The sequence below is a fragment of the Neolamprologus multifasciatus genome, chromosome 20 (assembly GCF_963576455.1).
Source record: "Neolamprologus multifasciatus chromosome 20, fNeoMul1.2, whole genome shotgun sequence".
Taxonomy (NCBI): Eukaryota; Metazoa; Chordata; class Actinopteri; order Cichliformes; family Cichlidae; genus Neolamprologus; species Neolamprologus multifasciatus.
In genome coordinates, this window is record NC_140458.1 from 7,978,928 (window position 1) to 8,006,226 (window position 27,299).

The following is a 27,299-nucleotide window of genomic DNA, read 5'->3' on the forward strand; positions in this document are numbered from 1 at the left end:
TAATGATAATACATTTAATATTTAGCAAACAAATAAGCAAACAAATTTAGAACTAAGAAGAAATGAGAATAAAAAGTAATACTTCCGGTCATATCTTTCAAAAATAGAGACCCGTGTTTTTTCCCTACGAGCACGTAAGTGGAAAAATAACGACTTCCGAGTTTGGACTGTTAATGCCGTTATGCTGCGGCTGTCAAAACACAGACACTCTATAAAACATATACTGCTCATGCTAGCAAGTAATATGGCCAGAATCTGCAGGGCCACGGATACACCAAAAACTAAAATTACCATCCTTAACCTGTTTGTGTCCAACATAGGTCATAATTCAATTCAAGTTTTGTTTTGTTTTTAATATAGCACCAGTTCGCGACAACAGTCGCCTCAAGGCGCTTTATACCGTAAAGTAAAGACCCTATCGCTTTCTGGAAAAAATCCCCCAAATCAGGCAGCCCAATATGTGCAAGCACTTTAAAGAAAAAAAACAACAACTCCCTTTTAACAGGGCGAACCCTTCTGCACAACCAGCATCACAGCAGGGCAGCTAAGAATTTACACTGTATTTCAAACTCTTCCGTTTCAATTTTTGATTATTGCTTTGCTTAAAATTAATTATATATTTTAATGTTTTTAGAGCATAACGTCCCAAAGGGCTTTCACTTAGACTGTGTTTATTAATTTTTATGCATAATTTATTATTGCATTTTTTCAAATAAACCTATAAAAATAACTATCTTCACCTTATAATATGGGTATTTTTCTATTCGACAGGAGCGCAAATAGTTTCACTTTTTCCATATTAAATGTGTTCTGTTAACACAAACTTCAGAAGGACGTTGCGTGGTAAAGTATTTGACACCGACCCCCTAAAGAACACATACTTAACTTTTAACTTCTCCAATCATACTTTTAAAGCAATATTATTATTCTCTGGCCATATTATATTCAGAATTGTGTATGAGCTAGTCAAGTCATGACAGACGGGCTAAATGTGTCTATATAAAGGTCCTTGCCTATTGTGGTACTCCTTATATTAAAATAGGTGTTCACTGCGCTTTAATTTACTTATAGAGGCAATAGTCACGCTATTATATTATGGCACTAACCTTTGCCAGTGCTTTTACGTTAATCTGGTTTATATCACCTCCAACATGTTTTATTGTTTTATAATTACGCATTTTAAAGGGGGACTGGAAAAGCTGAACATCTGGAGTCGCCTACGGTTGTATTTACATACCCAACAATATTTTATCATGATTAATAGCCTAAAAACAGATGAGTGAATCAACGAAAGGCACCCAACCAGAGAGAAACTGAGGCGGAGAGAGACGTTTAGAGGGAGTGGGTTGGTTGAGTGTGGGGAGGGGGACCACCAGCCCACCGAGGACAAACTTGCAAGAAGCAGAGGATACAGAAAAGGCTCCGCAAGACAACAGTGCAGCAGCTCGGCGAGTTTTGAGGCTACAGAGGCAGAGCAGAGCTTGCAGCGGATAACAATGATTGCAACAACTCAACAAAATATGACCACGGATCTGGTATGTGTGCATTTTCTTTTGTTTTGTCCGCACTTTTTTCTTTTTTTTCCTTTTTAGATTCAGAGCACGTGTATGTGTGTGAGAGAAGGGGGTGTTTTGTGATGTGCAGTGAGGAATTGGTGTTTTTGCCTTTTCGCCCGTTCACACTTTTCTTCGTTAATATCCATCACCTGGACAGGCTTGACTCTGTGCACTGCGGTGCAGGCTGGGCTAACGTCCGGTCGTTGTCACTCCTACATTGTCTTTCTGTCCCATGCAGACTTTTTCAGCAAAATATCTGCACCAGAAACAATGCCCATTCCTCCAACAGTCAGACGTGAGAATTTGTTCTAAGACACTGTCCCCTCCAGCGTTTACCTGCACAGTGATAAAGAGGCAGGCTGCGCTGTATGATTGATCAGCCCTCTGCTGCATAGATGTGTTGTCAATGAGCAAAGATTATGAGCCAATATCTTCTTTTTACACTTTAAACCCTTACTAGTTGTGACACACATTCCACAATATCTGTAATTCTGATTCCATACAGATTCCCTATTCAAATGTAACATTCATGTATTTTCATGAGTAGACAGTTTTGCCTCTAAACAACTTGTGAGCTCACTGATATGCATTTACATGAAATGTTATTGCACAGGATGTGATCTGCAAGATTCATTTCTGCCTTTCATTCACCGATGGTGTGTAAGTGTGGTTGCATTATAAATGGTTTAATGTAAAATTGAAAATACACGTACGTTAGGTGGCATCATTTGTAAACTCTGAATTTAACCCTTAAATTAAAAACTAAATCTTGAATTATTCAGGAATTTTTATTGGCTGCTCTTCAGCAGAGTCCATTTTCAAATCTTGGCAAGTCAAATAATGAGCAGGTCAAACTGTCACTCTTCTTGGGAAAGGGTTTCAATCAAGTGGTCATTAGAACAGGGCTACCCTGAAGGTGAAAGTGTTCAAGAGACTAGATTGAGTAGTTTTATTATATCTAATTAGTACATAGCCTATTTGTGATACAGATCACGGAGATGTCTGGCATTAAGTGACACACTTATATTTAAGTCTTTTACTTACAGGCTGATGAGAGGAAGTATTAATGAAATCGTAGTCTAAAATAATCTTTTATAATAACCCTTCTGCACTTTTGTCTCTTTCAGAGGGCCACAAACGGCTGTGAGGCTTATAAATATTCCATTAGCTGCAAGTGACACAGCATCTCAGTGCAGTCTCCAATCAATATGCGAAGCAATTAATGAGACAATAATATTTGTTCATTTTCAATAAGAGGGTTTGTTGCTGCTTCACTGGGTTATAGACTCTAACCTGTCTCAAGTCAGCGAAGTTCAAATACTATTGACACTATAAAGCCTAGTATTACAAGACTGCAATCTACAGCCTCACGAGGCACCATCTGTCTCTTGGCCTTTGGACCAGAAAAGAAAAAAGTGAAAATGACTTGTGTCGTGTGTTGGTGTGTCAAAATATTAGATAGAAAATGCACAAAGTGGATTGTGGATTCCACTTAATGTGACAATCATCAACAAAATAATGCATATTTGTGTCAGAAAAACACAGCGCTTTGTTTGTGGTTCAGTAAATCCCTGCCATTAAGGAATGCAACTAGCAGTGACAGCAATATTTTTTATCCTTAACACTGGTTAAGTGCCAGCATGACACTGTGAGCTCTTACACTGAACCTATTACGTGTATATCATTTGCTGGTATCCCTTTAGAGCTTGCTAAAAAATGGCATGTTCGGTTTTTTTGGGGTTTTTTTGTACTGTAACTCTGTATCTCACCCGTAGCTCTCCCACATGTGTTTTTACTGATGCTGCTTATTTCCTAAGGCAGGAGCTTGGCCACTTTGAGTGGCTGGACACGCTGAGGAAAAGCTCCCTTGTACAGCAACCTTTTGTACAGTAATTTTCGTGCGCGTGATGGGGAGCATGAAAAGAAGATAGGGCAGCCTTGCAGCAGTAGAGGCTAAAGCAGCCTTTCATTTCACTAAGGCTTTTGCTGCATTGTCTGGTAATAGCCTCGAGGGCAAAAAGAACTGCCCTGTTAGTTCCATATGGTGTCCTACCACCTACTGTTTTTGGGGTTTTTTGGGGGGGGGATAAGAAACTAAAAATCATAATTCTGGTGCAGTGAGTGGGAGCACTGAAGTTCATGAAAGACAGCGTTAGATACGGATCAGTATTGATCTCATTACTACAGCAGTTTGGTTACCATTTATTCAAACTATGCTAAAGTTAGCAGTCTGCTCTAATGATGACCTTCATTTTTAATGAAGGGAAGGGGAAATATTGACAAGATAATGCATATGTGGGTTATCTGCAGATGTCCCTTGCAACCTGTTATTGTGAATCCTTAAAATCAGGAAGCTTTTGTTTATATCGAGGGCTGTATGTGACTGCCAATACATCTCTCCCTTTTATATGTTGGTATTTATTTCGTTGATGCCTTCTCCGATGTTTTGTGTGCAATAAACATTACTAGCCAGTATTAAGGGATGAGGTGGAGTAGGGTGGGTGCCCGGAGGTATGCAAATCTACAAGCAGAATCCCTGAACAGCCTGCATTGGTTTCCTCATTCCCCTGCATGTGATTTATTGTTGGATGCCTCAAAGACACAGAAGATGGAGTTAAGGAGGTCTCCTGAGCCTAATTTATGAATTCTGAGCGCCGCCTGGATTCTGCGCAACCCAGTTGTGGTGCATGGCTGTGCAGACTGAGTAATTGTGTTTGGCGTGACTTGCTTTTGTAGTGTGCAAATTCGATCAATACAGTTCAGATTGTCTGATTTTGTGTGCACTTCATTGAGGAAAGGGGGCCAGTTTGTTTGAGTCTGTTTGTGTGCAGTTAAATAAACAATTGCTTCTATTTAGTGTAATTTCTAAGTCAAAATAGTAGAAGGCACAAAACAGGCTTAGTTTTTGTGAGGTTCTTCCACTAGGAGCTGTCATATATTGCAGGAAACCGTGTTTAACGAAGAGTGTCTGTCTAAAAGTTTTCTCAGTGGCTGTATTCCCACTGTTAATTGTTTCTCCTTGGACCTTGTACACATTATTGATTCTATGATTTGGCTGAATGAAAAGCCCGTGGCTCTGCTGGCAAATGTAAGACCTCTCTCTCTCTTCTAATTCAGTTCTGCGTGGTTCGCCAAAAATCCTCTCACAGGGATGCCTTCAGGATGAGTTATCCACAGAGGTATTGCCTTTGATTTGCAATCTTGCACCCTCTGGTGTTTGACTGACACCACATCCCGGATTCCACTCCAGCTCGTGTGGGATCACGCAGGCTGAATAAAAAGACAGTCTATGTGTGATTCAGTTGTGGTTTGGCTCAGCAGAAAACCCACATGGAGATATTTTTGCTTGTCCGTCAGGGTGCTGACTGAGATAAACCTGGTCTGTCATACAGCTTGTCATCTGTTCGACTGTGACAGCAGTTTGTGCTGCATTAGGTTCCCACATGCTTTGTGACCAGCAGCCAGTAGGCACTAGCAGCCTCGCCAATGTTCACTCTGGGGATTCTGCTCAGTCTGTCGGCTCTGTACCTCATTTACAAGCGTGACAAAACTCCTTATATACTGAAATCTGGGATTCTCCCTGTCTGCCTTAACAACAGCGCGACCTTAATTGGAAGTATAGCTTAATGTCTGTGCTCAGGAGAATAATAAGAGCCGTGCATCTCATTAGGCAGATGTTCCAGGTCTCATATTGCTCATATAAAGATAGAAAGGACGTGCAAATGAAAACAAAGTGTAGTGGTATCAGTTAAGTGAAGACTTTAGTTGAAAATGCCTGTTTTGACTGAAATAACAATGCAGTTTTATTTTATGCTTAATAATGACTGCATTTTACGGCATATCCACTGTTTTGTTATGGACCTTCAATTGTTTTTATAGCAGTTTTTAAAACTTTTAGCCAAAAGTGCTAACTGTGCAATATGATTCAGTAACTGTACTCTACCAAAGTCTTCACATACTATAGGTTTTTTATCTAACAGAAGCAGACTGGGGAGCAATTGTTAACCAAGAGGGCAAGAGAATGTGATAAAGCAGTGTTAGACCAGCCAGGAGATACACAGCCTTCGACATCAATCTTCTAGCTCTGGCCTGCACAGAAAGTTCAAACATCGCTTACAAGTTGGCCCTGCAGGTGTAACTGGTTTTCATTTTGAACATGTTACAATACTGCAGCCAAGCAGATCTATTAAAGATGAGACCTTGGCAGGAGTTTTGTGCTGGCAGGCTCTGAGTGTAAAAACATGTAATGTTTTAGAAAGTGGTAAAAAATGTGTCTCAGAACTAACCTTTTGATGCAGTTGGACCCATAAAGAAACACACATGGAAATGAGTTTTTTCAGACATTTTAACTCCAGCTATGTAAGTACATTGTCAGCTTTCAGCACTTTAATAGACAAAGTATCGGGGGCTTTAAATCAGACTGTGAAGAGAGGTAAGGGCACATGTGTGGGGGAGAGAAAGTGCTAAGATATTAAAGGCTGATGTCAAGGATAGTATGGCACAGAACTGGGGCATCTGGTGTCATGCAGGGAGCACGGAAGAGCAGCAATCTGTTGACCAGTGCACCCCATATGGCCTTCTTCCGCTGCCCTCCTCTTGACGGCCTGGTGGAAAGTGATCAGGACCAGCGAGGTTTTGAGGGCCAAGTCAAAGGGGTGAACAGAAATAATGAAGCCTGAGTTTTATGGCTGCTTTGTGACTGAACTTTCACACTCCAGCAGGTGCGTGGCTCCAGCAGTGCCAGCAACTCATTATGAGGGGAGCAGGGCACAGCCTGGGAATGACACACAATTGTGTTTAATTGTGACTGATACTGATGCAGGCTCATTCTATCAGTTTCCCCTGATTGCATTCGGAGGGTACGCGAGGACTAGAATCTAAAGTTTGAAATGTTTTTTCTCTTGGTAATTGCTTGTTGTTTGTTGCTCATCATATTATCTTCTTCTTCCTTTTATTGCTTCCTTTTTACTTTTTAACAACTTCATCCAGTGCTGTTGTCTAAATCCCGACACACAAAGCAGCTCTTTGGAGGTGAAGTATGAGATAGCTTTTTTTTTTTCTGTAAATGCACACAAGAACAACACATTTCTCAACAACTCTTTAACTCATCCCCCTCTGTTTTAGCCGTACCACATGGCCCATCAGTCATGTAACAGGTGAAATGAAGCAGAGATGAAAAATTTTATATGGCGTGGCTAAAATTGGTGCCGCAATTAAAGACATATCTCTCATATGCAGCAATTTTGTGCTGTTCTCATATGGAAAATTGGTGTAATTCAGTGAGAGCCCTACGATGCTGAAGGCTGGTCTTAGCCCCCTGAGCCTGTCGGGGAGAAATTTCTGTGACTGTGGAAATGAAGCAGCACTAATGTCCTCCTCCTCCTCAGCTGTTCTCGCATTCATCACAGTGTTTGTGTGTTTGTGTACTCTTCAACATAAGGACCTGGGCAGTACAGATGGTCCTCCGAGGAACTGGAAGGGCATAGGGATCGCCATGGTGGTGATCCTGGCTGTTATGTCTCTGGTCATTCTCTCCGTCATCCTCCTCACACCTGGTAAGAATGTGGACAAAGAAAATGGTTAAAATAGTTGTAAAGATGTTGGGGAAAGTAAAAGTATCATAGCAGAGAGGAGATGTTTTAAGGAGCACTGAAGAACCTCTGATGCAATGCTGATTGCATACACTCCTCATAAGTCTATAGTAGGGCAGGGAATATATGAGGCCAGCAGCCAGGCAGCTTAGCTTAGTTGCATAAAGACTGGAAACAGAGGGAACCAGCTCCCTTCTTTCCAGAAGTAACAGCATCCTCCTACCGGCACCTCTAAAGCTCACTAATTAACGCTGTCTCTCCTGTTTGTTTAATCCTGACAAAAAAACACAGTGTAAATACAACCGTTTATGGGATTTTAATCTAGGTGACAATTTCTTGGCCCTGAGCAGTTGCCAGGCAACCAAGGACGAATTCAGGAAGCTATACAGCCAGACTAGAGAGATCATAAAAACCTGCAAAAGTGACTTCTTGGGTTCACATTTTAGAATCAGTAGAGATTAAACAAACAGGATATATTCTGTTAATTAGAGCTGCTGGTAGGTTGTTATTGTCGGGCCAGGTTAGCGGTTCCCCCAAGGCTGCTCAGTGAATATAAATTCAGATCCAAGGGGTCCAAAAAAAGGAAAAGGGCGTTGTTGTAAATTGCATTTTAGTAGTGGTAGGTATTTAATAATGTGGAAAATGTTTAGATTAGTTCACACACTCAGATACTAAATTCAATGACTGAGTGAGGTGGTTTCTTTAGGCTACTGACAGTTCTGCGTGGACAGCTCTGGAGTCTCATGAAACTCTTAATGTTCATCTTCAAGAGAGGAGAATTATTATTAAATTTAAATAGCAACATGGCTCCATAACTGAGACTTATGGGGTAATGAGACATCTGCCCTGTGCTCATAATATGGTAATGACACGTACAAATATTAAATGCACCAATGCTCCTGTAGCTGTACTGTGCTTGATGCCATACTGAGTCCCTTTAAAGAACTGAGATGTCTGTTTTACTACTGATAATTTTAGGCCAGCTCGCAGTGGTATTCCCCCCCCCCCCCCCCCCCCCCATCCTTACATTATTGAAAATATTCCACTGAGTGTTGCAAAATAATAACAGTAACTTTGAGAATGCAAAATATGAATCCAAGATGAAGCAGGAATGTAGGCCAAGTTGCGAAAAGCCTCAGACTTTGCATTTCTGTAAACAAAGGAGAGTTTTCGATGTGCTAGTTATCGCTGTCTCTTTGCTTTTAAAGACGAGTCTCACCTGTTACTTCGCTCCCATCTCACGATGGAGGACCTCGAGAGTGAAGAGTTTAAGATTCATAACCCCTGTGTGGCATGGCTGAATGGTAAGGATCCATATTCTCACTCACAAATCACTCTTCATTGATAAAGTCCTCATAACAGTCTGACGCCTCTTTAATGAGGTCACCTACGACTGAGCCACTGGTTTGCAGCAGCAGCCACTGGTTCTGTTCTTTCATTCGAATAGCACAAGACCTTCTTCTGTGAACTCGACCTTTTTTAGAAAACGAAGTTGCTCTTCGCACCAGAGAGGGACATGTCCTGTCGTTCAGCCTCACCAGCAACTTAACCACAACTCTGCTGGACAACAGCTCCCTGGTGAGTAACAGGAACACTAAACTTTTAGAGAATAGATTTCAGTATACACAATTGATCATATCCACAGAGACCTGGGCACACTGATGCCCAAATAGACAGATTAAGAGGAGTATGCTGTATTTCCCACTGCTCCACATCCCACACTTCAGACAAAAAAAGATTTGGAAGAGTGACAGCATCGTCTAATTTCCCCCCCAATCTGGCTGCTCTGTGAGCCCTCAATACGAGCCTTCAAAGAGAATTTCCCAAGCAGGGGCATCATTTTGAACGCCGCCTCTGCACGACACTGACAGACTTATGTGGGTCATTGCCGAGGAGCTTAAAGCAGGGCTGTGTTGTCAGGTTGAGAAGTCACTCCTCGGTTTTGGGATAGAGCGTTTTTTCATCTTTGCTGCTGTTTCCAATTCCAGAAAAAAAAAATTGTTTTGGTATGAAGAAGTATACAGGATTTCCTTAAATAAATGAATCACTGAGACAGATCCACCTAAATATAGTGTCTATCCTTAAAATAAAAAATTCACATTAAATCAGTAAAACTTTATTTCCAAGAGTTTCGTACCTGTATAAGAGACAATGAAGAATGAGTGAATGAAGATTTTAATGAAAGCAAAAACATGGGAAGCAAAAGCTAGATCACCACAAGCCTTAAACACACGGCACATGTTCTCATGACACAAAACTGGCTTGTAAGAGGGATTTTTAATTAAGTCATGAATTATGGAGGAAGTCAGTAATCTGAAGAAGGAATTAGTGTGACATGGAGTTTTAGCTAGAAAATGTCCTCGAGAATTTTAAACTATAATCATCCCACAGCTACTTGGTTTAAACTAGAATATAAAACATTAAAACTGTCGAAATGTGAAGGAGAACAGCAGACTGATGTTTGAAGCTATGTAGCTTTTTTATAGCACTGAAGAACAAACAGTAGTTTTGGTTATTTGTGAGTTTTCTGTGTATGTCTTGTTACACACTGAATAAAAGGACTGAAGAAATCTTTGCTTTAGTGAACACCACAGTAGTGAAAAGAAGACTGATATTCTGTCGGCAGTAATTTATATTTGATGGTCTTTGGCTTTGTTCTGGATACATGAAAGGCTGGAGACCCCGTACACAACAGAGGAAACAAAAATTACAGGATACATGACAGTTATTACGTTTAATGTGCGTGTGTGGCTCAGTTTATTCAATGTCACTTGGAAATACACATTATTTCCACGTTATTTACATCATATTCTTTCCTCTTTGACTTTATGTGACATTTGCAAGATGTGCAGAATTCCCAAAATTATAAATGCATCATCGGCATCATAATAATGGGCAGGTAATGTTTCCAGTAAAGCAGCTATAGAAAGTACAAGACAGACATGATTCTTGAGAAAAAACTCGACATCAGAGAACAACAGTCACAGGCTTTATTTGAAATGATAGAGGGCAGTTAAAAGTGGAATTATCATACTAAATATTCTAAAACATTTTGGAATGAAAAAGAAGATTTTCTAATAAAGCGTTGTTGTCTTTTTTTTTCTGTAGGACCTGACCACTACTCAGTTCCAAGTGTCTGCAGACAAGAGGTTTGTCCTCTTGGCATATAACATTCGACCGGTAAGTTGCCTTTGAATGACAAGTGGGCTCAGATTCCCCCAGAAAGAATTATCAATCTTATCCAGAAATTATCCAGGGTCATGAATTATCCACTAGTATCAAAGACAAGCTGTTATGACTCACAGACCACCATATGTCTGACAGGCCACTAGTGACAAGCAAAACAATTGCGACAGGCATCCTGATCAGAGCCCCAATGAAAAAACGAGGAGAAGAGCAAGAACAGAAGGAGTGTGAGGAGAAAAGAGCGTGTGAGTGAGCTCATTTATGCAACTGCAGCAATCTTCAGCTCCATAACACCACTTGCTTGATGACTGGGTTAACATATGAGGGGCTGAATATTTAAACTGGCTGATGGCACGACGCGCAGGGAGTTGAGGAAAGCGTTGAATGTGATTGCCGTGAAGAGTTTAGCACACAAGTGCAAATGGGGGAAGGGGAGATCAAGGAGATGAAGAGGTGAAGTTGGAGCTGCAGTAATGAAATCACCTCTGCCTGTTTAGGGAGGGGGGATTTTAATGAGAATCTGACGAGAATCTCGATTGCAGGTGGTTTCAGATCAGCGCTGGGGTGGACAAAACACAGATCTTTTGCTCACTTTACTTTTAACACCGCGTAGCTCGGTGTTTCCACCCCCCACCAGCCACCTCGCTCTCTAAATGCCCTCATGGTTAATAAACAGGTGAATCTTTCTTCAAAGGGAAGGCAAGTTGTGTAATGTGCAAGTAATCGATGAGGCAAGAAAACAGAATTAGGAGGAAATGAAGGCTCTCAGCACATTTCCCTACGTTTTTATTAACAATCTTGAAACAGATTTTTATGCTTTCTCGGTCTCCTCTTTATTCAACCTCACAGCCTTTTCCATTTCTCTGGGTTTCCTTTAGAGACCTGCTTTTGCTCTAATCACTGCGTATCATATTTTCTCTGTGTGGGGGGAACGAATGAGCCTGTTGCTGTGTTACAGCATCATCACAAACACAGTGCATCCATTCTAACTAAATTATTGAGCGGTTAGTGGGGATTCAGTCAGCTTTCACACATTTCTATAGAGAAAGGGCTCAGATCTGTGCCCAGATTGTGGGTTGCTTTGCTTGATCGTACTCTATGTCATTAGCATACTTCCTTTGATATCAGCAGGAAATGTCCTGTCTAATCTGTATGCTCAGAGTGTGCGCATACTCGAAGAAATCAGAGACAATGGGCATGGCACCTGGAATCGTTTGTTTATTTAGAAATGAATTTCTGTGTTAGCATGGCTGGCATATTGTCAGTGTGCGCGGGGGCTATTCCTCCTCCATGCTCCTCTTTTCTGTGGCTGCCTCCTTCTTTCTCCTGCTTCATCTTCCTCACTCTCACTCCTTTTTTCTGTCTATCTCTGGGGGGATTTGTGCTGACTGAAGCAGTTTGCGCCAGGCAGCGGCTTTGCCGTTCAGAAGAGCAGAGAGTGGTAGAGAATGAGAGGAAAAAACACAGAAAGCAGTGGGGAAAGGCAGTAACGATGGAGGAGTTTGCAAATGGGATATGCATCGCTTGACCTTAGATATAATGCCCAGTTGAAATTAGTCAGAAAGAATACCCAAAAATGCCCATACTAGAAGGAGAGAGCTGTAGTAGAGAGAGAAATGTGTGTGCAGGCTATGTGTAAAGTTAAAAGGCTTCTTTGGATTTTGTACTACCTCTAGAGGCTTTAGGGGAGAGTTGTGCCCCGTGAGTGAAAATAAATGGATTTTGATAAGAGAGTATGTGCATAAGTCAGTTAGGGAATTTTGCCACACATAGGAACAAGAGAAAGCAGGAAAATATCTTTTCTTAAAGCTTATTTGAATTGAAGAGGTTTGCCTTAAGAGTTTCTTTTCTGTGTGTGTGAGAGCAGAAAAGCAAAAAGCGAGGACGTACATATTTTCAAATGAGTGATGTTGAAATAGTTCAGCGGCGGTGGAGGTTACCAGGATTGATGAGCAGAGGCAAATGAACCGGTGCCTGCCAAGACAGTGTAGTTTCGGGACAAATAAAAAGCAAAGGGAGTTGGGTCTGCACTCTGCAGCAAACCCTGATGGGTGCTTGTATCAAAGGCAGCGCATTGTGGGGCTGCTAAGTAATGCATGTGAGGCAGGAACAATGTGGAGAAGGAAGGATGCTATTATCTCCGCATTGTGAGTTTTACGTTGTACAAAAGCTTCTAATAACTGTGCTCCTGCAAAGGGTGCTGTAATCTCTATACGCAGTCTTTGTCACATTATCCAGCAATATCTTCTGAGAATGTAATCATGTGTTGTGCCCATACCCCCTTATTTGGCAGCATGAAGGGGGTGGGTAGTAAAAGGGAGGCTGACAGGCAGCGCGGTCTGGAGGATTTATGATATGTTACTGCCACATTAGATTTCACTCTGCCTCTTTATGACAGATGCTCTCACTCTCTCTTTCTATTTATCACACAAACACACAATAACACAGAATCTGCCAGTGATGTTAAATCACAAGCAGAATCTTTTGGTTTCTAAAAAAATCACAAATAGCTGATTTAGTATGGTGCTGACGGCAGTGCTGCCCCCTTTGGTCTCGAAGACTTGTACCCCCCTTTAACGTTCTGTCGCTTCTTCTGTCTTCTTCCCTCACCTTCCCTTTTGTGTCCACCACTTCATGTTATCCTCTTCCTTTCCTTGCTCCTGTTTTGTGTTGTGAACAGCTCTTTTTCTGCTCCACCTAATGCATAGCCCCTCATGCGCAGCCGTTATGCTACAATCAGATTTCGATTTCATTTAGATAGCCTTAAAATTTATTTCCACTCCTTTATCCCTGCAGCTTTAGCGCTGTGTCACTCCATTCATGCATTTTCTAACAACAGACAGCACTGAAGAAGGGGGGAAAAAATCCAATTTCACTACTAAGTGTGTTGTATAGAGGATGTGACATTTAATTTCTTTAGGGATTGGTTTTCCAGGTGGCTGGGGCCCTTAGTGGCCAGTGGGCAAATGCTGCTTCCAACTCTTTGCTTAAAAAAGAGGTGTGCAAATCAATATTTTGCCTTGAATTCATTAGCTATTGCTTTGATCAGTTGCGGTTAAGAGACACACTTACATGCACAAATTCGTTCACACACGTGTTCATTTAATTATTCAGAGCTTCTGATGCTTTTCTAAGGTTTGCGACACAGCTGCCAGCCACTATAGAGCTCAGTGTGAAGGATATTAACTTTAACGATGCTGTTTAATGGGAATGTCTGTCTTTTCTTTCACATGCCATGTCTTTGGTGTTGTCTCTTTTGCTCAGTCTTGAAGGTCCAACTTTCTCTTATTCACTTGAGATCTCAGTTATGATGTAATATGGATGAAATTGCTGCCAGTAGTTTAATGACTCCTGCAAATTAAGTCCATATCACTACGACGTAAAGATGTGATTGGCTCAATAAAAAGTAGGGGAGTGTTAAAATACCATCTACTAAAAATGATTGCATATGCAAATACTTACAGCACGAAGCAATTTTCCACTTCCATTCTAGGTTAGGTGAAAGAATAATATTAAATATAACTATTATCAGTGAAATATTTATAGGCTCACTAAACCTTTACCTTTGTAATTTTGGAATAAAATTATGCTGCTCCTTTTTGCCAAGTAATAAGCCACTCGACTCAGTCTTTGCAGTGATTTCAGAAGCACTTAGACGTTGCAAACACAGCTCCTTGTTGCTTATGCTTAACTGTAAATTTTTTTGTCATAGTATTTGTCTCATTTGCATTTAACCTTAATTGTACATGCACAGGTGCATGTGTGAGCACTAAAGTATGTGTTTTCATCTATGTGCGGCACACCTTTGTGCATGATATCCTCTACCTTTTTCAGGTGTTCTCTCAGTCCTTCACTGCCTCCTATGCTATCTACAGTGTGGCTAATGGGTAGGTGGAATCATCACTGCTAATGCATGGGCTGCACTGGGCATGAGCGTTACCAATGCAAGCGGACCTGCAGATTGGAAAAAAAAAAAAAAAAACTTTCCCCAAAGCGTGTTTCATTTGAATCAGTATTTCATGTTTCTTTCAGACGTCCATTCATTTGTCAGTGTTCTTTCCAGGCTCTATAAGGTTTGTATTGTACTTCAGATTTCACTGCCTGAGAATCATATTCAGCATTATCTCTGGGAAAAAAAACTCTTTGGTAGCTGTGGGTGATCCCTTGAAATTCTAAGGAGTTATTCTGAAAAGGATTTCTGGAGGACCTGCAATATTGCCCGAGTATGCCTTGGAGAAAAATGTTTGCCTGTCCTAAGAAAATAAAAAAAAATTGTGGCTAGAAATATAGAAAAAGAAATGTTGCACTCTTGCATGAATCAGCCCCGTTCTCTGTTTCATTTTCCCTCTCTGCATCTTGCCCCTTTGTTCTCACAGTGCAGTAGCTCCCTCAAGGGCAGGGCTTGGATGGACCTTGGATGGCTTCAAAGAGGAGAGTGTTCCCTAATGGAGGGCTTATGTTTGAGTTTTTGTGTGTGTTTCAGGGATCTGCTTGAACTCAGCCCTCCAGAGGGGCAGAAGGCAGCACTACAGTACGCTTCCTGGGGACCTCAGGGGAACCAGCTGGTAAGTGAGGGCCTTACTCATGTGTTGTCATCTGCATCAATTAAAACTGTCAGTCAGATGGAAGTGTTTATCACCCTTTAAAATCCATAATAATGCTGAATGCATCCTCCATTTGACATAATTTTATTCATCATAATGTCAAAGGTACAATATCTTATACAATGAACTCCACCTGAAGTGGCTGTCGCACTGTAATGGGGTTTTGTGCTCATAATACATATATAATTCATCTACCTGACCTGCAATGTAATTGGCTTTTGCTGCTTTGTCAGTGCTCATCTGCAGCTTATTAACTGGCAAGTGAAGATGTATTGGCTCCCACCCGTGTGTGTGCTAGCCAATGATTCATTCATTCTTGGAGGGTGTCCGCTTCTCGAATCATGGAGCCAGCAATGAAGTCTGCAACCTTGCTGTCTTTGATAATGGATTGGCGGTGCTTTCTGTCTGTGCTGCTCATGCCAGGCCTTTGTGTTTGACGGAGATATCTACTACAAACCGAGTGTGACCAGCGAACCCCTACGTCTTACATCCACTGACCAGGAGCAATACGTGGTGAACGGCCTCTCTGACTGGACTTATGAAGGTAAAATGTAGTTCACCTGCCGACTCTCCACGGCAGCAGTCATGAAAAGCAGATTCATACTTTTACTTTGATATTACAATAGTTCTTTCTTCCAAAACAGAGGAGGTGCTGCTACAATATGCCGCCCACTGGTGGTCTGTGGATGGTGCCCGGCTTGCATACATCAGCATCAACAACTCTGTTACACCTGTGATGGAAATACCTCATTTCTTAGGTGGTCTCTACCCCTCCAATGTGCTCTTCCCTTACCCCAAGGTGAAAACAGCTAAGCACTTTGCAGTCACCAAGTGTAGGCAGTTTAGAAAAATGCCACAGTTTCATCATTTGAAGTTGAGTTTGCAAAACTATAAAATAAACTATAAAGGGAAAAACAAAGGGTCTTTCTGAAGCAGCTGTGCCTCAGCCTGAACCAAAATAGCGGACTGACAAGTAGTGCAGTTGGTCTCTTGCTCTTAGCATGACTAAAAAGATTTGCTTTTATAAAGAGCATCCACTTCATATTTTTTAAGTTTATTTGATCTGGGTTTTTTTCCTTCATGTGGATGTCTTCACAGGCTGGCTCAAGTATCCCATCAGTCAGTCTGTTTGTGGTGAATCTGTATGGTCCAGCTCACACTCTGGAAATGATGCCTCCGGACTCCCTCAGAGCCAGGTAGTACACCTTTGTAAATGTTGAAACAGAATAAGCCTTAAAGGATTCAAAGCACACCTGAAATTACTACACGTGTCCAAAGTTTTCTTGCTTGTTTTTCTTTTTCTTTCAGTTTCTTTGCACCACTTTCTAATACTTTCTTCATGTATCCTTTTTTTTTCTTCAGAGACAACTACATATCCATGGTGACTTGGATCAGCAGCACCCGGCTCGCAGTTCGTTGGCTGAATCGTGCACAGAACCAATCTGTGCTCTGTGTTTGCGAGGCTACCACAGGGGCATGCTCAGAGGTGAGCGGTCATCACTTGCTCCACATTAGTAATCTGAGCACCTTCTGCTGCAATATACAGCTGTAATAGAATTTTTGCTTCATTTACACAGTGTTGGGAGTTAAGATTGATTTCCTTAAGCTCTCAAATCTCCACTGACTGGATTAATATTTAAGGTCATTTGCTGCATGAGAAGAATTTTCAGTGATGTACTGCAGTATTTTAGCCCTGCTGCTCTTCTATAAATCCTCACAGATCTCACTTCAATATTCCAAAATATTATATTAAAGGGGACCTATTTTAATCTTTCCTTCTTGTCATATATACAGTACTGTGAAAAAATGTTAAGCGAGGCCTCATTTTGCTTCGAAGGCGCCAGACTCGGTTGTAACTTTTTGAAAAGGTCTTGAGCAACAGTTCTCCAGGTTTTCAAAGTAATGTCTTTTAAAAATTTTCTTTGGACATTGGCGGCTTTTTCCCTCATTTTCCGTTCGATCCTTGTACCTGACTGTTTTCAGAAGGATGTCTGTTTGTTTGTTAAGGCAAGTAACACAGAACGATGAATCATTCGAGCATACAAGTGGCATCTAATTCAAGGGATGAACCACTGCTGTGTCTACACATAGCAGACAACTTAGCAAATAAACAAATTTACTTGTATCTCTGGGGACTTTCCTACTGGCAGCCTGTCCCGAGAAGAACAATTTGTTCTCATTTCCCATCTACAGTAGATGAACAGAAAGTCATGTACTTAGGAAATTGTGGGAAAAAATCCAGCAAACTGCTGACACAGGACTTAAGAGATCCATCTGGCCCTTCAGTTCATCCATCTACTGTTCACTGAAGCTTCATCAGAAATGGTCTCAGTGGAAGGGTGGCTGCCAAGAGTTTTTCTTAAGGAAAGGAAACAGAAAAAGAGAAAAAGTCTGAGGTTTGTCAAGTTACAACCAGTGGATTCGATTTTGAAAATTTTGGTTCAAATCATCATCACTACAGTCTGATAGTTATAGAAGAAATGGGCAGATAATCAGTGGTAACTGGTTATAAGGACTCACTCCCAAGGAGTAATATAATGACGATTTGTCACGTGCCACGGCGTTCCTGAGGAACGTGAAAGGTGACCATCCGCGTTCTTAGGCTACGTGCCAAGTTATGGATGTAATCCAGTAGAATGACACTCCCGTGATAATATACGTTCCAGCCATGTATTCCAGCCCTTACCATAACCTTATCCCTAACCTTAAACAGCACTTTAACGATATTAGATAGTGTTTTCCAAAGCCATTTAAGTAAAACAAAAGTAAATGTGTAGATTCATGTTTCCTCATTTTTCCAGTCTCGTAATCCAGGGACGTGTTGGGTGGATAGGAGGGTAATATATTGACGATTTGTCACCTAGTGTAAAATGTTAAGCTTTGGGAGTGAGAACATGTTGTGGACTGATGAAGACAAATTCAAAATGTTTGGTTTGTATTGTCATCAGTATGTATAGAAGGGGTCATGTAAGAGATCAAACAGTGACTGTCTGCAGCTATAAAACACAGTGAAGGCTCTGTCATGGTTTTGGGCTGCACTTCAGCCAGGGGTGTTGGAGATCTTATCGAAACTGAATTATGAACACAGAAAAGTACAGATTTTGATCCACCATTCAATACCAGAACAAATTATGTTTTTGACATATATACTGTATTTCTATTTATGTTTGCATGTTTCAGTAAATTGCTGCATCGATTTCCCATTTTCCCAGAAAAATATGAGGAATTGAGGGGTGGCTCAAGACTTTTGCATAGCCCTGGAAGCCAAATCCTGACGTACTAGAGTGCTCTAAATGCTTGGTTTCTCAAAGTTTTTTTTCTGTGTGAGCACAAAAGCCCCGCCCATACAGTTCAGACCCTGTGTTTGTGAGGGGCAAGCAATCAAAAGAAAGCTGACTTAAAGGAAGAGGAAAGAGAGCTAGAATGACTTGTGTGTGACAGTCAGGCGATGTGTTATCAGAGGTTGCGCTAAAGCACGCTGTACTGGAGTCCAATAATAAAAACACATTAACAGAATTGACTAATCCTGAAGGCTAAAGAAAAAACAGTAAACATTAGAGAAAAGTTGAAAGAATGTAATCCATATTTGTTCAGTGTTTACTGCCCTCTCCTCTACTATTATCTATCTCTAATACACTGAGAGCCTCGGGTAACTCTATTCAATTAAAAAGTCTAAAGAATAAAAGCTGAACCCTAACCCACAACAATTTCTATTTTCATTTGCTTTAGTTCACTTTTATTAGTATAAAGCACTTTATAACTCATATAATTAATGTTTTTCTACCTTATCTGAAATTAAAATTCACAGAAACACAAGATGGCCATGGACATAATGCAAAACCAGCGACAGGTATGTTGTTCTTTTGTCCTATGAAATCTGTTCATTCTTCTTCTTCTGTCTTTCTTTTGACTGTGTCCTTTTCTGTGGCAGGATGTGCCACTGTTTTCAGCAGACGGCTCTGTTTTCTATACCATCCTGCCAGCAAAACAAGGTGCTCGTGGAGAGTTTCGCCACATTGCTGGTCTTGCAGCCCAGGTCAGTTTTGGGAGGTTTTTAAAATAAGCTGTTGTTAACATTTGGGGGACGTCACATAAACGCCCCCACTGTGATTGCTAATCTCTTCAGCATACAGTAGAATCTAAAGTGTGTTTTTCTCACCGTCTCCTCCATTTCTTTCACAGGCAAAGCTATTTGATTGCATTTATTTCCCCCCTAATTATACAAACAATTGAGTCTTTATCCCCGGAGTGATTTTGCAGATTAATATTTTCTTGGTCCTTCGCTGTTTTTATCTTTGCAGTTTATTTCCATTTTACAGCTCATTCATCTTGAGCAGGGTAATTAAACATGTTTAATGATGCTTTATAAGAAACATAAACTATTCAGGAGAAAATTATCTTTTCAAAGTCAACACCTTTGTTGTTTTTGGGCTCATATTCTGAGGTTTCTCTCCTATATCTCTTTAACTTTAGTTTTGCACCTCACTCTGTGTCAGTTTCCTCGACTGAACTTCATGACCCTTTCTTCGTGTTTGTTGTCATCTTCTGGCGCATTCTTGTTGTATCTTTCTGCCTATTTTTAGTCAGCGAAGGTGTCTACTTCTTCATCTCTGTGTCTCTGTCTAACGCAGCCTGCCATCCCCTCTGTCCCTCCTCGCTTCTTGACATCAGGGAGCTGGGACGTCACCGTGCTCTGCGCCCTAGACGAGAAGGCTGGAAAAATGTATGTGTGAGCCACAGTGTGTGGTGCTGGGGCGAATAAGGCTTTATCAGTGCTCTGCTTCTTACCATGAACACACAAGTGACAGCGGGTATAGTAGAGTCGAACACTGGCCATAATTATGCTCTGTGAGCTGAGAATAAGTTCTAGATGTGTCAACCTCTGGGTGCTCCCCAGAGGTTGACACATCCTGAACCTGCTCGGCTCTTTTATCAGGCCAAACACACGTGATTGTAATTAAAAATAACTAAAAAGCCATTTTAACATGTAGGATTGATCTCGGTTAAATACCCCAAAGGAAACAGCTTTAACTCTGACTTTGGAATGTATTGCATTGAATCTGAAGAGCGTAAAGGATTACTTAGACTGGACCAGAGCAGATTATTGCTTAAATCTGTCTTTATCCTGCTGGGGCCAGAAACCCCACATGAACTGATTGACTGAGGTGTGAGCATGGCAGACAAGCAAAGAAAGGCAGTTATTTTCAGTCTCAAAGCCCCCAGGTAGCTGCTTTCTGCCTGAAGACAAGTAGTTCTGACTTACAGTGTTCTACTTACATTTGACACAAGTGTACAATCCTATGATTACATTTATACAGTGGCTGGTAAGCATGAGGAATACTGTACTGTGAGAAAAATCATCATTTCTAATTCTGTTTTAGAAAATAAACATGGCTGATTTTTTATTACATGCTGGAGTATGTAAATAGCTGTAAATAGATTTTTGTCATGAATTATTGATATCTGGAATAATTAGGATGTAGCAGGGGCTCTCAGATGTTATCTGCAGTGCTAGGACTATACTGTGAGTAACGTGCTATGACTATGATTTGTTTTTGTCCTCCTCAGCTATTTCCTGAGCACAGAAGAATCCAGACAGAGCAGACACCTTTACAGGTAATGTTTGATCTGAAATTGTAATTATGGCTTGTAATGGATTATGATATATAATGGTTATATCATAATCATAATATATAAAGGCCCAGGGACCCAAAGGGTAGGCAGACTGTTTAAAGTGATGTTTGAAACCATTGAAAGATGAATGAAAGATTAAAAACCACTCCAAAAACACAAAGAGTAGTTCTCAGCTCAACTACAAAGATGCAAAACGACTAATTAGAGATGTACTCCAAAACCAACTAAAATTTCGCAGCTTCACTTCTGGTTGTTTTGAATAACCTGCTTTTAACATTGTTTGTTGTCTCATGCCTTGTGGTGACCTTGGCTACCATAAAATCCAAAATAAAATCTTTTCATTTAATGAAAATAAAGTTATCAGTTGTCAGAATCATTTTCTTAGCTTCATTTCCTTCTCTGACTTTAAGAAGGTGGTTCCCTCATTCATTTCACACTGGCTGTATAATTCTTTATGTACGTGGCAGCTAGTCTTTGCAGTCACCTAAAAAAATGCATATTTAATTAAGATGTATTAACTATATTCACCTCTCTGCATTTCCTCACAGGTGATCTTAGTACTGATGTAAAGATTTTATTGCCTGTTTGTAAAATCACTGTATGAATTAGCACCTCCTAACCTCTCTGATCTTTTAACTCCCATCAGACCTTTGTTTTACTTTTTTCTTATTATTCATCGCTGTTGCTCTTTCAGCTGGAGGGCATATTGGTCAACTTCTGTTGTTTTAGTGCTTAGAGTGCTTAAAAAGAAGTACCTGACTCTTGACCAAAGACCTGTTTTTCTATGTCTTGGTCCAGAATGTTAATTCAGGATGTCAAAAATACAGCCAAAAATATAAAAGTTACTTTACAGTACTTTATATTGCTATAGCAAGTCATGTAAACGTGGAACCTTCAAAATTAAACGTTGCATTAGGAGAAATGCAGTTATTGATACATAAAATGAAACTACAAAAAGGAGTGTCACTTAAAATTGCTTGTCATAGACACTGATCTGATGCAGATTTTGTGCAACATTGTGACAGTAGTCAGGGTAATTAGATATTTAGCTTATTAACATTACTTGTTCTAACATATAATTAGACCTATAGTCTGCTGCTCTGTTAGCAGCTCTGTGAGGCTGTTCTTATTTGCTAACATTTGCTAATTAGAAGATAACAGAAAGTGCAGCTGAGGCTGGTGGAAATGTCATTAATGTTCTGGGAACTTGGCCATAAACCGTGACAGACTTAATTTTTTATTTTTGCCTCAGGATGTTGCTAAATGAGAAATTAGAGGATGACCAAAGTAATTTTAATTTATCTCAAATGCAACATAAATGTCTAAGCCAACTTTATCACAATCCGGGTAATAGCTGTTAAGATACTTTACTTAAAACCAAAGAAAGCGGTGCGATGTTTAGTGGGAATGTTAGCAGGATGTCATGTTTCTATAAAATTATCAAATAAAGCTAAGAAAGAGTAGCTGCACATTTTTGCATCAGCTGTATATGAGCCACACCAGCTGCTTGGGCCAGAGTCATTTAAGACAAATGATCTCACCTATGGTAAACCACTTGTCTGTTCCCTCATCAGCCTCCTACCTTTCATATCTTTTTTATGAGCTTACATACCTTCGGGCTTGGGGAAATGCTTCACCATTATAGAGAAGGGAAGATGGCTTGCTTAAACTTTGACTATGATTAATACTGTATAAAATTTGTAAGCACTGTGGTGGAGAGACATTTAGAGACTCAACACCGCCTAACAGAGCAATCTGTATAACGACTTTTACGTCTAACCTTATTGAACCCCATTTGTTTCTGAAAAGTCAACTCTGTGAACAGTCTGTCTCTTGACATTGACATTTTCCTTTATATTGCCCCAGTCATTTGTCCCACTCCTGGAGCAAATCAAACTGCTTTAGACTTTCCTGTTCTTTTGAAGTGTGATCAATAATCTCTTCTCTTTTTTTCAAAGCGTGGACTTAGATGGAGTGTTTCAGCGCCAGTGCATTACCTGTAACCTCATAGATGGATGCCGTTTCTATAAAGCCGTTTTCAGCCCCAATCAAACCCACTTTACACTCTACTGTTTGGGTAAATCACCCACGCACGCGCATATTTATACACATACAGGCTTGCATTGCTCAGACAGTTGGTTTTATAATGTCAATTTGAAAAATCCACAGGCCCGGGAATCCCTAAAGTGACGGTTCACAGTACAAAGGAACCCTCCAGTGAGTGTTAGATCTTCTTGTCTCAGTAATGGTAAAGTAATACACACATATACACATACACACCGGCTGTCTGCAGTTTCCCCAGACAGCCTACAGAGAGCAATACATTCAAGCAGAGCCCAAATGTAAATCCATTACTGTCATGCTTGTGAACACCGCCCTCTGCTTGTGGCTCTCAGTTAGAGCCATTTATGTGAAGATGATATGGAACCAGGTGGCATGCTGCGCCTGTCTTGATGGGGGAAAAACATTAAGACAGTATTGGGGGGGTGTTTTGTTTGTCTTTTAATCTCCACAGGGTATGTCGTCTTGGAAGATAACAGCCGTCTGTCTAAAGCTCTGGAGGACAAACGACTCCCTGAGACTCTGTTCAGGACACTCTCAGCAGATAACCATGGTACCGCAAAGACACCGCTGCACTTATTTGTTAAACTCTGTTTGAAGAAGTATACTTCTTAAGCAATCAGTTAATATCAGTAGAAACAATGGAGCACTGGCAGAACAAGAATCTCTGCCTGGAAGGGACAACTGTAGTTAAGTGTTGACCAAAGCAGTAATTCGTTTTATTTGGTTGTGAGTTATAGTAAAAATGTCCTTTGGTTGGGATGTAATTAGTAACTAAAAAAATATCTGCAGACAAATGTGTTTCTTCAAGGCCTGTTTCCTTTCTGTAGATCTGCACCTGAAGCTATCTCTACCTCAGGGGTATGAGGCCAACCTGCACCCTCTCCTCATCATTGTGTAAGTATCATTAAACAAGCTTGATAAATGACAGCTGCCATTTGTTTTGCAACCTGTGACCCCTAATCTTTTCATCGCTCGTCCGAGACTAACAGATTTCGCCACACTTGCTGATCCTATTCCTCTTGTTGTTCAGAGATGGCATTCCTGGCAGTCAGTCCGTAACGGAGGAGTTTGCCCTCGACTGGCCTCAGGTCTTCTCCAGCATGCACAACGTGGCCTTGGCCCAGGTGGATGGCAGGAGCGGGGTTGGCCGTGGACAGAAGACCACTGCTGTGGATCCACGCAAACTTGGCTCAATGAGAGTCAAAGACTATCTGGCAATTATAGAGTCAGTCCAGTTATGCTAAAACAGAAGCATTTATAGATTAAATATAAAAATAAATCTTGGTAATTGAAAAACTAAAGGTCTTTTATGTTGTTTCCGCAGGTTGTTAATGCAGCTGCCTTATATAGACGATCGCCGGATGGCCCTCTATGGAAAGGTTATGGCACTTTTCATTTTAGACATTTATTTCCTTTGGATGAAACTCATCGCAGATATAATTGATGTTAACACGTTTCATTTTCTCAATACAGGCATTTGGTGGTTATTTAACTCTCAAGATGTTGGCAGCAACAGATAAGCTCTTCCAGTGCTCAGCTGCTGTGGCACCAATAACTGACTTCAGGCTTTACAGTGAGCAGAGATCTTGTCATTAACTATTCATGTAACCGGGCTACAAAAATTGTGTCACAGCTCAGAGGCTGTTAATTTATCAGAGTAAAAGTTTTTCTACTGTTTGAAGGTGCTGCATTCTCGGAGAGGTACCTAGGACTTCCTGCAAAGGAGGAACATGCTTACTTGGTGAGACTCTAAAGTTAGTCTAGAACTGAGACATTCAGGTGTCTCAGTGTGTTTTGATAGGTTAAGAGATAACTTGAAGTTGATTGCAAGTTAATCACTAATAACTAAACCATTTTACCAAGTTGTTAATAACAATTTATGGTCATTTTGGAGACTTTAGTTTGCAGAGCTGTTGAATTGTACTGTGTTCCCTCGCTGATTTATGAATGGTGCGAAATATTATAAATACATTGATGATAAAATTGTCCTGAACAAAAGACCACAGCCTCATGGAAGATTTCAAAGTTGAATCACCACCCTTTAACTTTTTACCCTATTAAGACGACATTTAACTCCCCAGTAACCTCAATTATGAGTTTTGACATTTCAGTATATGATATGTATCAATAAATACATGATTTGATGACCATTAGATTAGTTTTTACTGTTTTTTTTTCTTTTTTCAAAGATAGCCGTCAAGACCACCCTCACTTACTTCTCATATAGACACAGTAATTTTGCCAGAAACCCAGAAACTGATTGTTCAGTTCAGAAAAGAGCTTAGGTCGTTTAAGGGTTACTTCTAGTCTACTTTCAAGGGGTAGAGAGTTAAACCAATACTAAACATTGAAACTTTTTTGTCAAGGAGGGATTTACTGCGGAGCCAGTGTGATAGACTGCTATTATTTCGCTTAGGTGTACCCAATATCTCATCCTCTTTTGTAATCTTTTCAGACTGCCTCCATGCTGGAGGAGGTTAACAAGCTGAAAGATGAGAACTTCCTCATTCTGCATGGAACTGCAGACGGTGAGATCATGTTCATTTTATGAAAAATGTGACAGCTATATTTCTGGGGGGTAAATTTTCCTTACATTATTTGTGGGTTTGTGTGTATTCATCCAAAGCAAGAGTACACTTCCAGCACAGCGCTGAGCTCCTGAGCCGTCTGGTAAAGGTGGAGGCCAACTACTCTCTGCAGCTGTACCCAGATGAAGGCCACGTCCTAAGAGAGCCCCGCAGCATCAAACACTTCCAGCGGACAGTGGTGAACTACCTCCAGACCTGCTTGAAGCACAGGCCCCTCCTAGATCCCATAGAGGATGAGGAGGAGGAAGATGACTGAGCCCAGCGTTCCCCTTTTTTTCTTCTGAAGGGACACTCTAAGGATTGTATGCCATCTAATGCATTACCTTGAGTCGGATATCAGGCGCAAGAGCACAGGAGTGGGGACCAACCGCATCAGATCACCTCTTATAACTTCTGGAAACATTGATGTACTGTATAATGTGTTGCACAGTTCCTGCTGTTTTAATGTATGTTTGAGGCCCTATTTGTTTACAAAATTCACTTTAGAAGATGTGGACTACTAGACAGCTAATGATTCTGCTGAGAGTTTACAAAGATTTTAAAACATGCATGTCGTAATGGCTGCATGATGTGGATTAGTTTACATTGCATTTTGGGTGTTTTGCTGATTTTAAATCTTGCCTGCAAAGGCAAAATCTGCCAACAGCCGGGAATACACGACGCACTTTAAAGGAAACTCGGTGTAAGAGATGAATCAGCCTTGCATGTTTAGTGATTTGCATTAAATGCCGTTAAAAGGCTTAAAATAAATCAGCTGCTGGATCACCCCATCTGAACAAGTCCAGTCTTACAAAACCAAATATTTGGGACAGCTGTGATGCAAGATGTCTGCATCACAAAAGTTAAGATACAACACAAGCTGTCACCACTGGTCACTGAGCTATGCATACTCTGCACAGTATTTGAGGTGTCACTGTAAAATCAGTTATTTCAAGTTCTTTTTTTATGTAGTGTGTTCCCGGCTTAAATAAACTAAGATAAGGATCATTTTTAGTGTGCCAAATACATTTTGTGGACTTTATCCACTTGTTTTGTTTGCATTTTGTGATTATGAATGACTTTGAGGCTGAGCGTATTTATACTAAATGCTCCAGTTTAAGAATGAAAACAACTGTAGGCCTGTGTACTGTATTTGGAAGTGCAGTACATTTCTGTTTTGATACATTTTAACCATTTATTGTGTATTGCACAGTTAAATTATTCCTTGAAACAAACTGTTGAGCCATTATGTTACAGTCCACAGATGCTGGGCCTGACCATCAGTCTGTCAACCATGCATGCAGTTGGTATGAAAAGAATGCCATTGATTGTAGACAACCAGCTATTCCTTTCCCTATAAATCCCTGAAAATAAAGTTTCCCATTTTACAGTGAAAATACATTTTGCTTTCTTTGCTAGTAATGAGGAAGTAAGGGCAGCGATGAAGGGGATGAAGAGTGGAAAGCAGGTTGTTCCGGATTACACACATGTGGGGGGTATGGAAGAAGACTAGGAGAGAGGGCAGTGGACCTTTTAACCAGATTGTTTAGTATCATGTGGAGTATTTCTAATAGAGAATGTTAGGGAGTGAGAGGATCCTGGAGGAAATGAGAATAGCTACTGGTATAGAGTTTAAAGAACATGGGTAGTGTAGTGTATTGTAAAGTATTAACTGCAGAGGGATAAAGCTGATGAGCTACACCATGAAGACATGAGAAGGCTAGATTTAGAAGAGAGGTGACGATTAGTGAGCAGCAGTATGGCTTCATGCAGAGAAAGAACAGTACAGATGACATGGTTGATCTCAGATTGTTGCTAGAGAAGAATAGAGGAGGTCAGAAGGAGTGCTTTTGTGGATCTGGAGTAAGTATATGACAGACAGGGACTATGGTACTGCATCTGGAAGTCAATAATGGGAAAGAAGCATTTGAGGTTGGTGAAGAACACACATGAAGACAGCGAGACAGTGGTGAGGTATGTAGCAGGAGTTATAGAAAGGTTTAAGGTGGGGTGGGGGTGGGATTACCTCAAGGATTGGCTTTTTGTTTGCAGTGGTGTTGGATAGGTTGACAGATGAGGCCAGGAAGGATGAAGTGG

General features: G+C 40.7%; 1 protein-coding gene across 1 annotated transcript; it reads left to right on the forward strand.

Moving 5' to 3' along the window:
* The first annotated feature begins 609 nt into the window (after positions 1-609).
* Positions 610-27,163, forward strand: LOC146494312 (inactive dipeptidyl peptidase 10). The gene is made up of 25 exons (XM_085144578.1): positions 610-1,535; positions 6,997-7,111; positions 8,356-8,451; positions 8,631-8,725; positions 10,256-10,327; positions 14,168-14,220; positions 14,817-14,898; positions 15,361-15,481; positions 15,582-15,736; positions 16,036-16,133; positions 16,300-16,423; positions 18,746-18,787; positions 18,869-18,973; positions 19,569-19,660; positions 20,506-20,553; positions 22,530-22,648; positions 22,741-22,788; positions 23,087-23,185; positions 23,463-23,529; positions 23,666-23,860; positions 23,960-24,014; positions 24,109-24,208; positions 24,318-24,376; positions 25,091-25,163; positions 25,262-27,163. The coding sequence occupies exons 1-25, from the start codon at positions 1,497-1,499 to the stop codon at positions 25,477-25,479; spliced, it is 2,370 nt and encodes a 789-aa protein (XP_085000704.1). The 5' UTR covers positions 610-1,496; the 3' UTR covers positions 25,480-27,163.
* Positions 27,164-27,299: the final 136 nt, after the last annotated feature.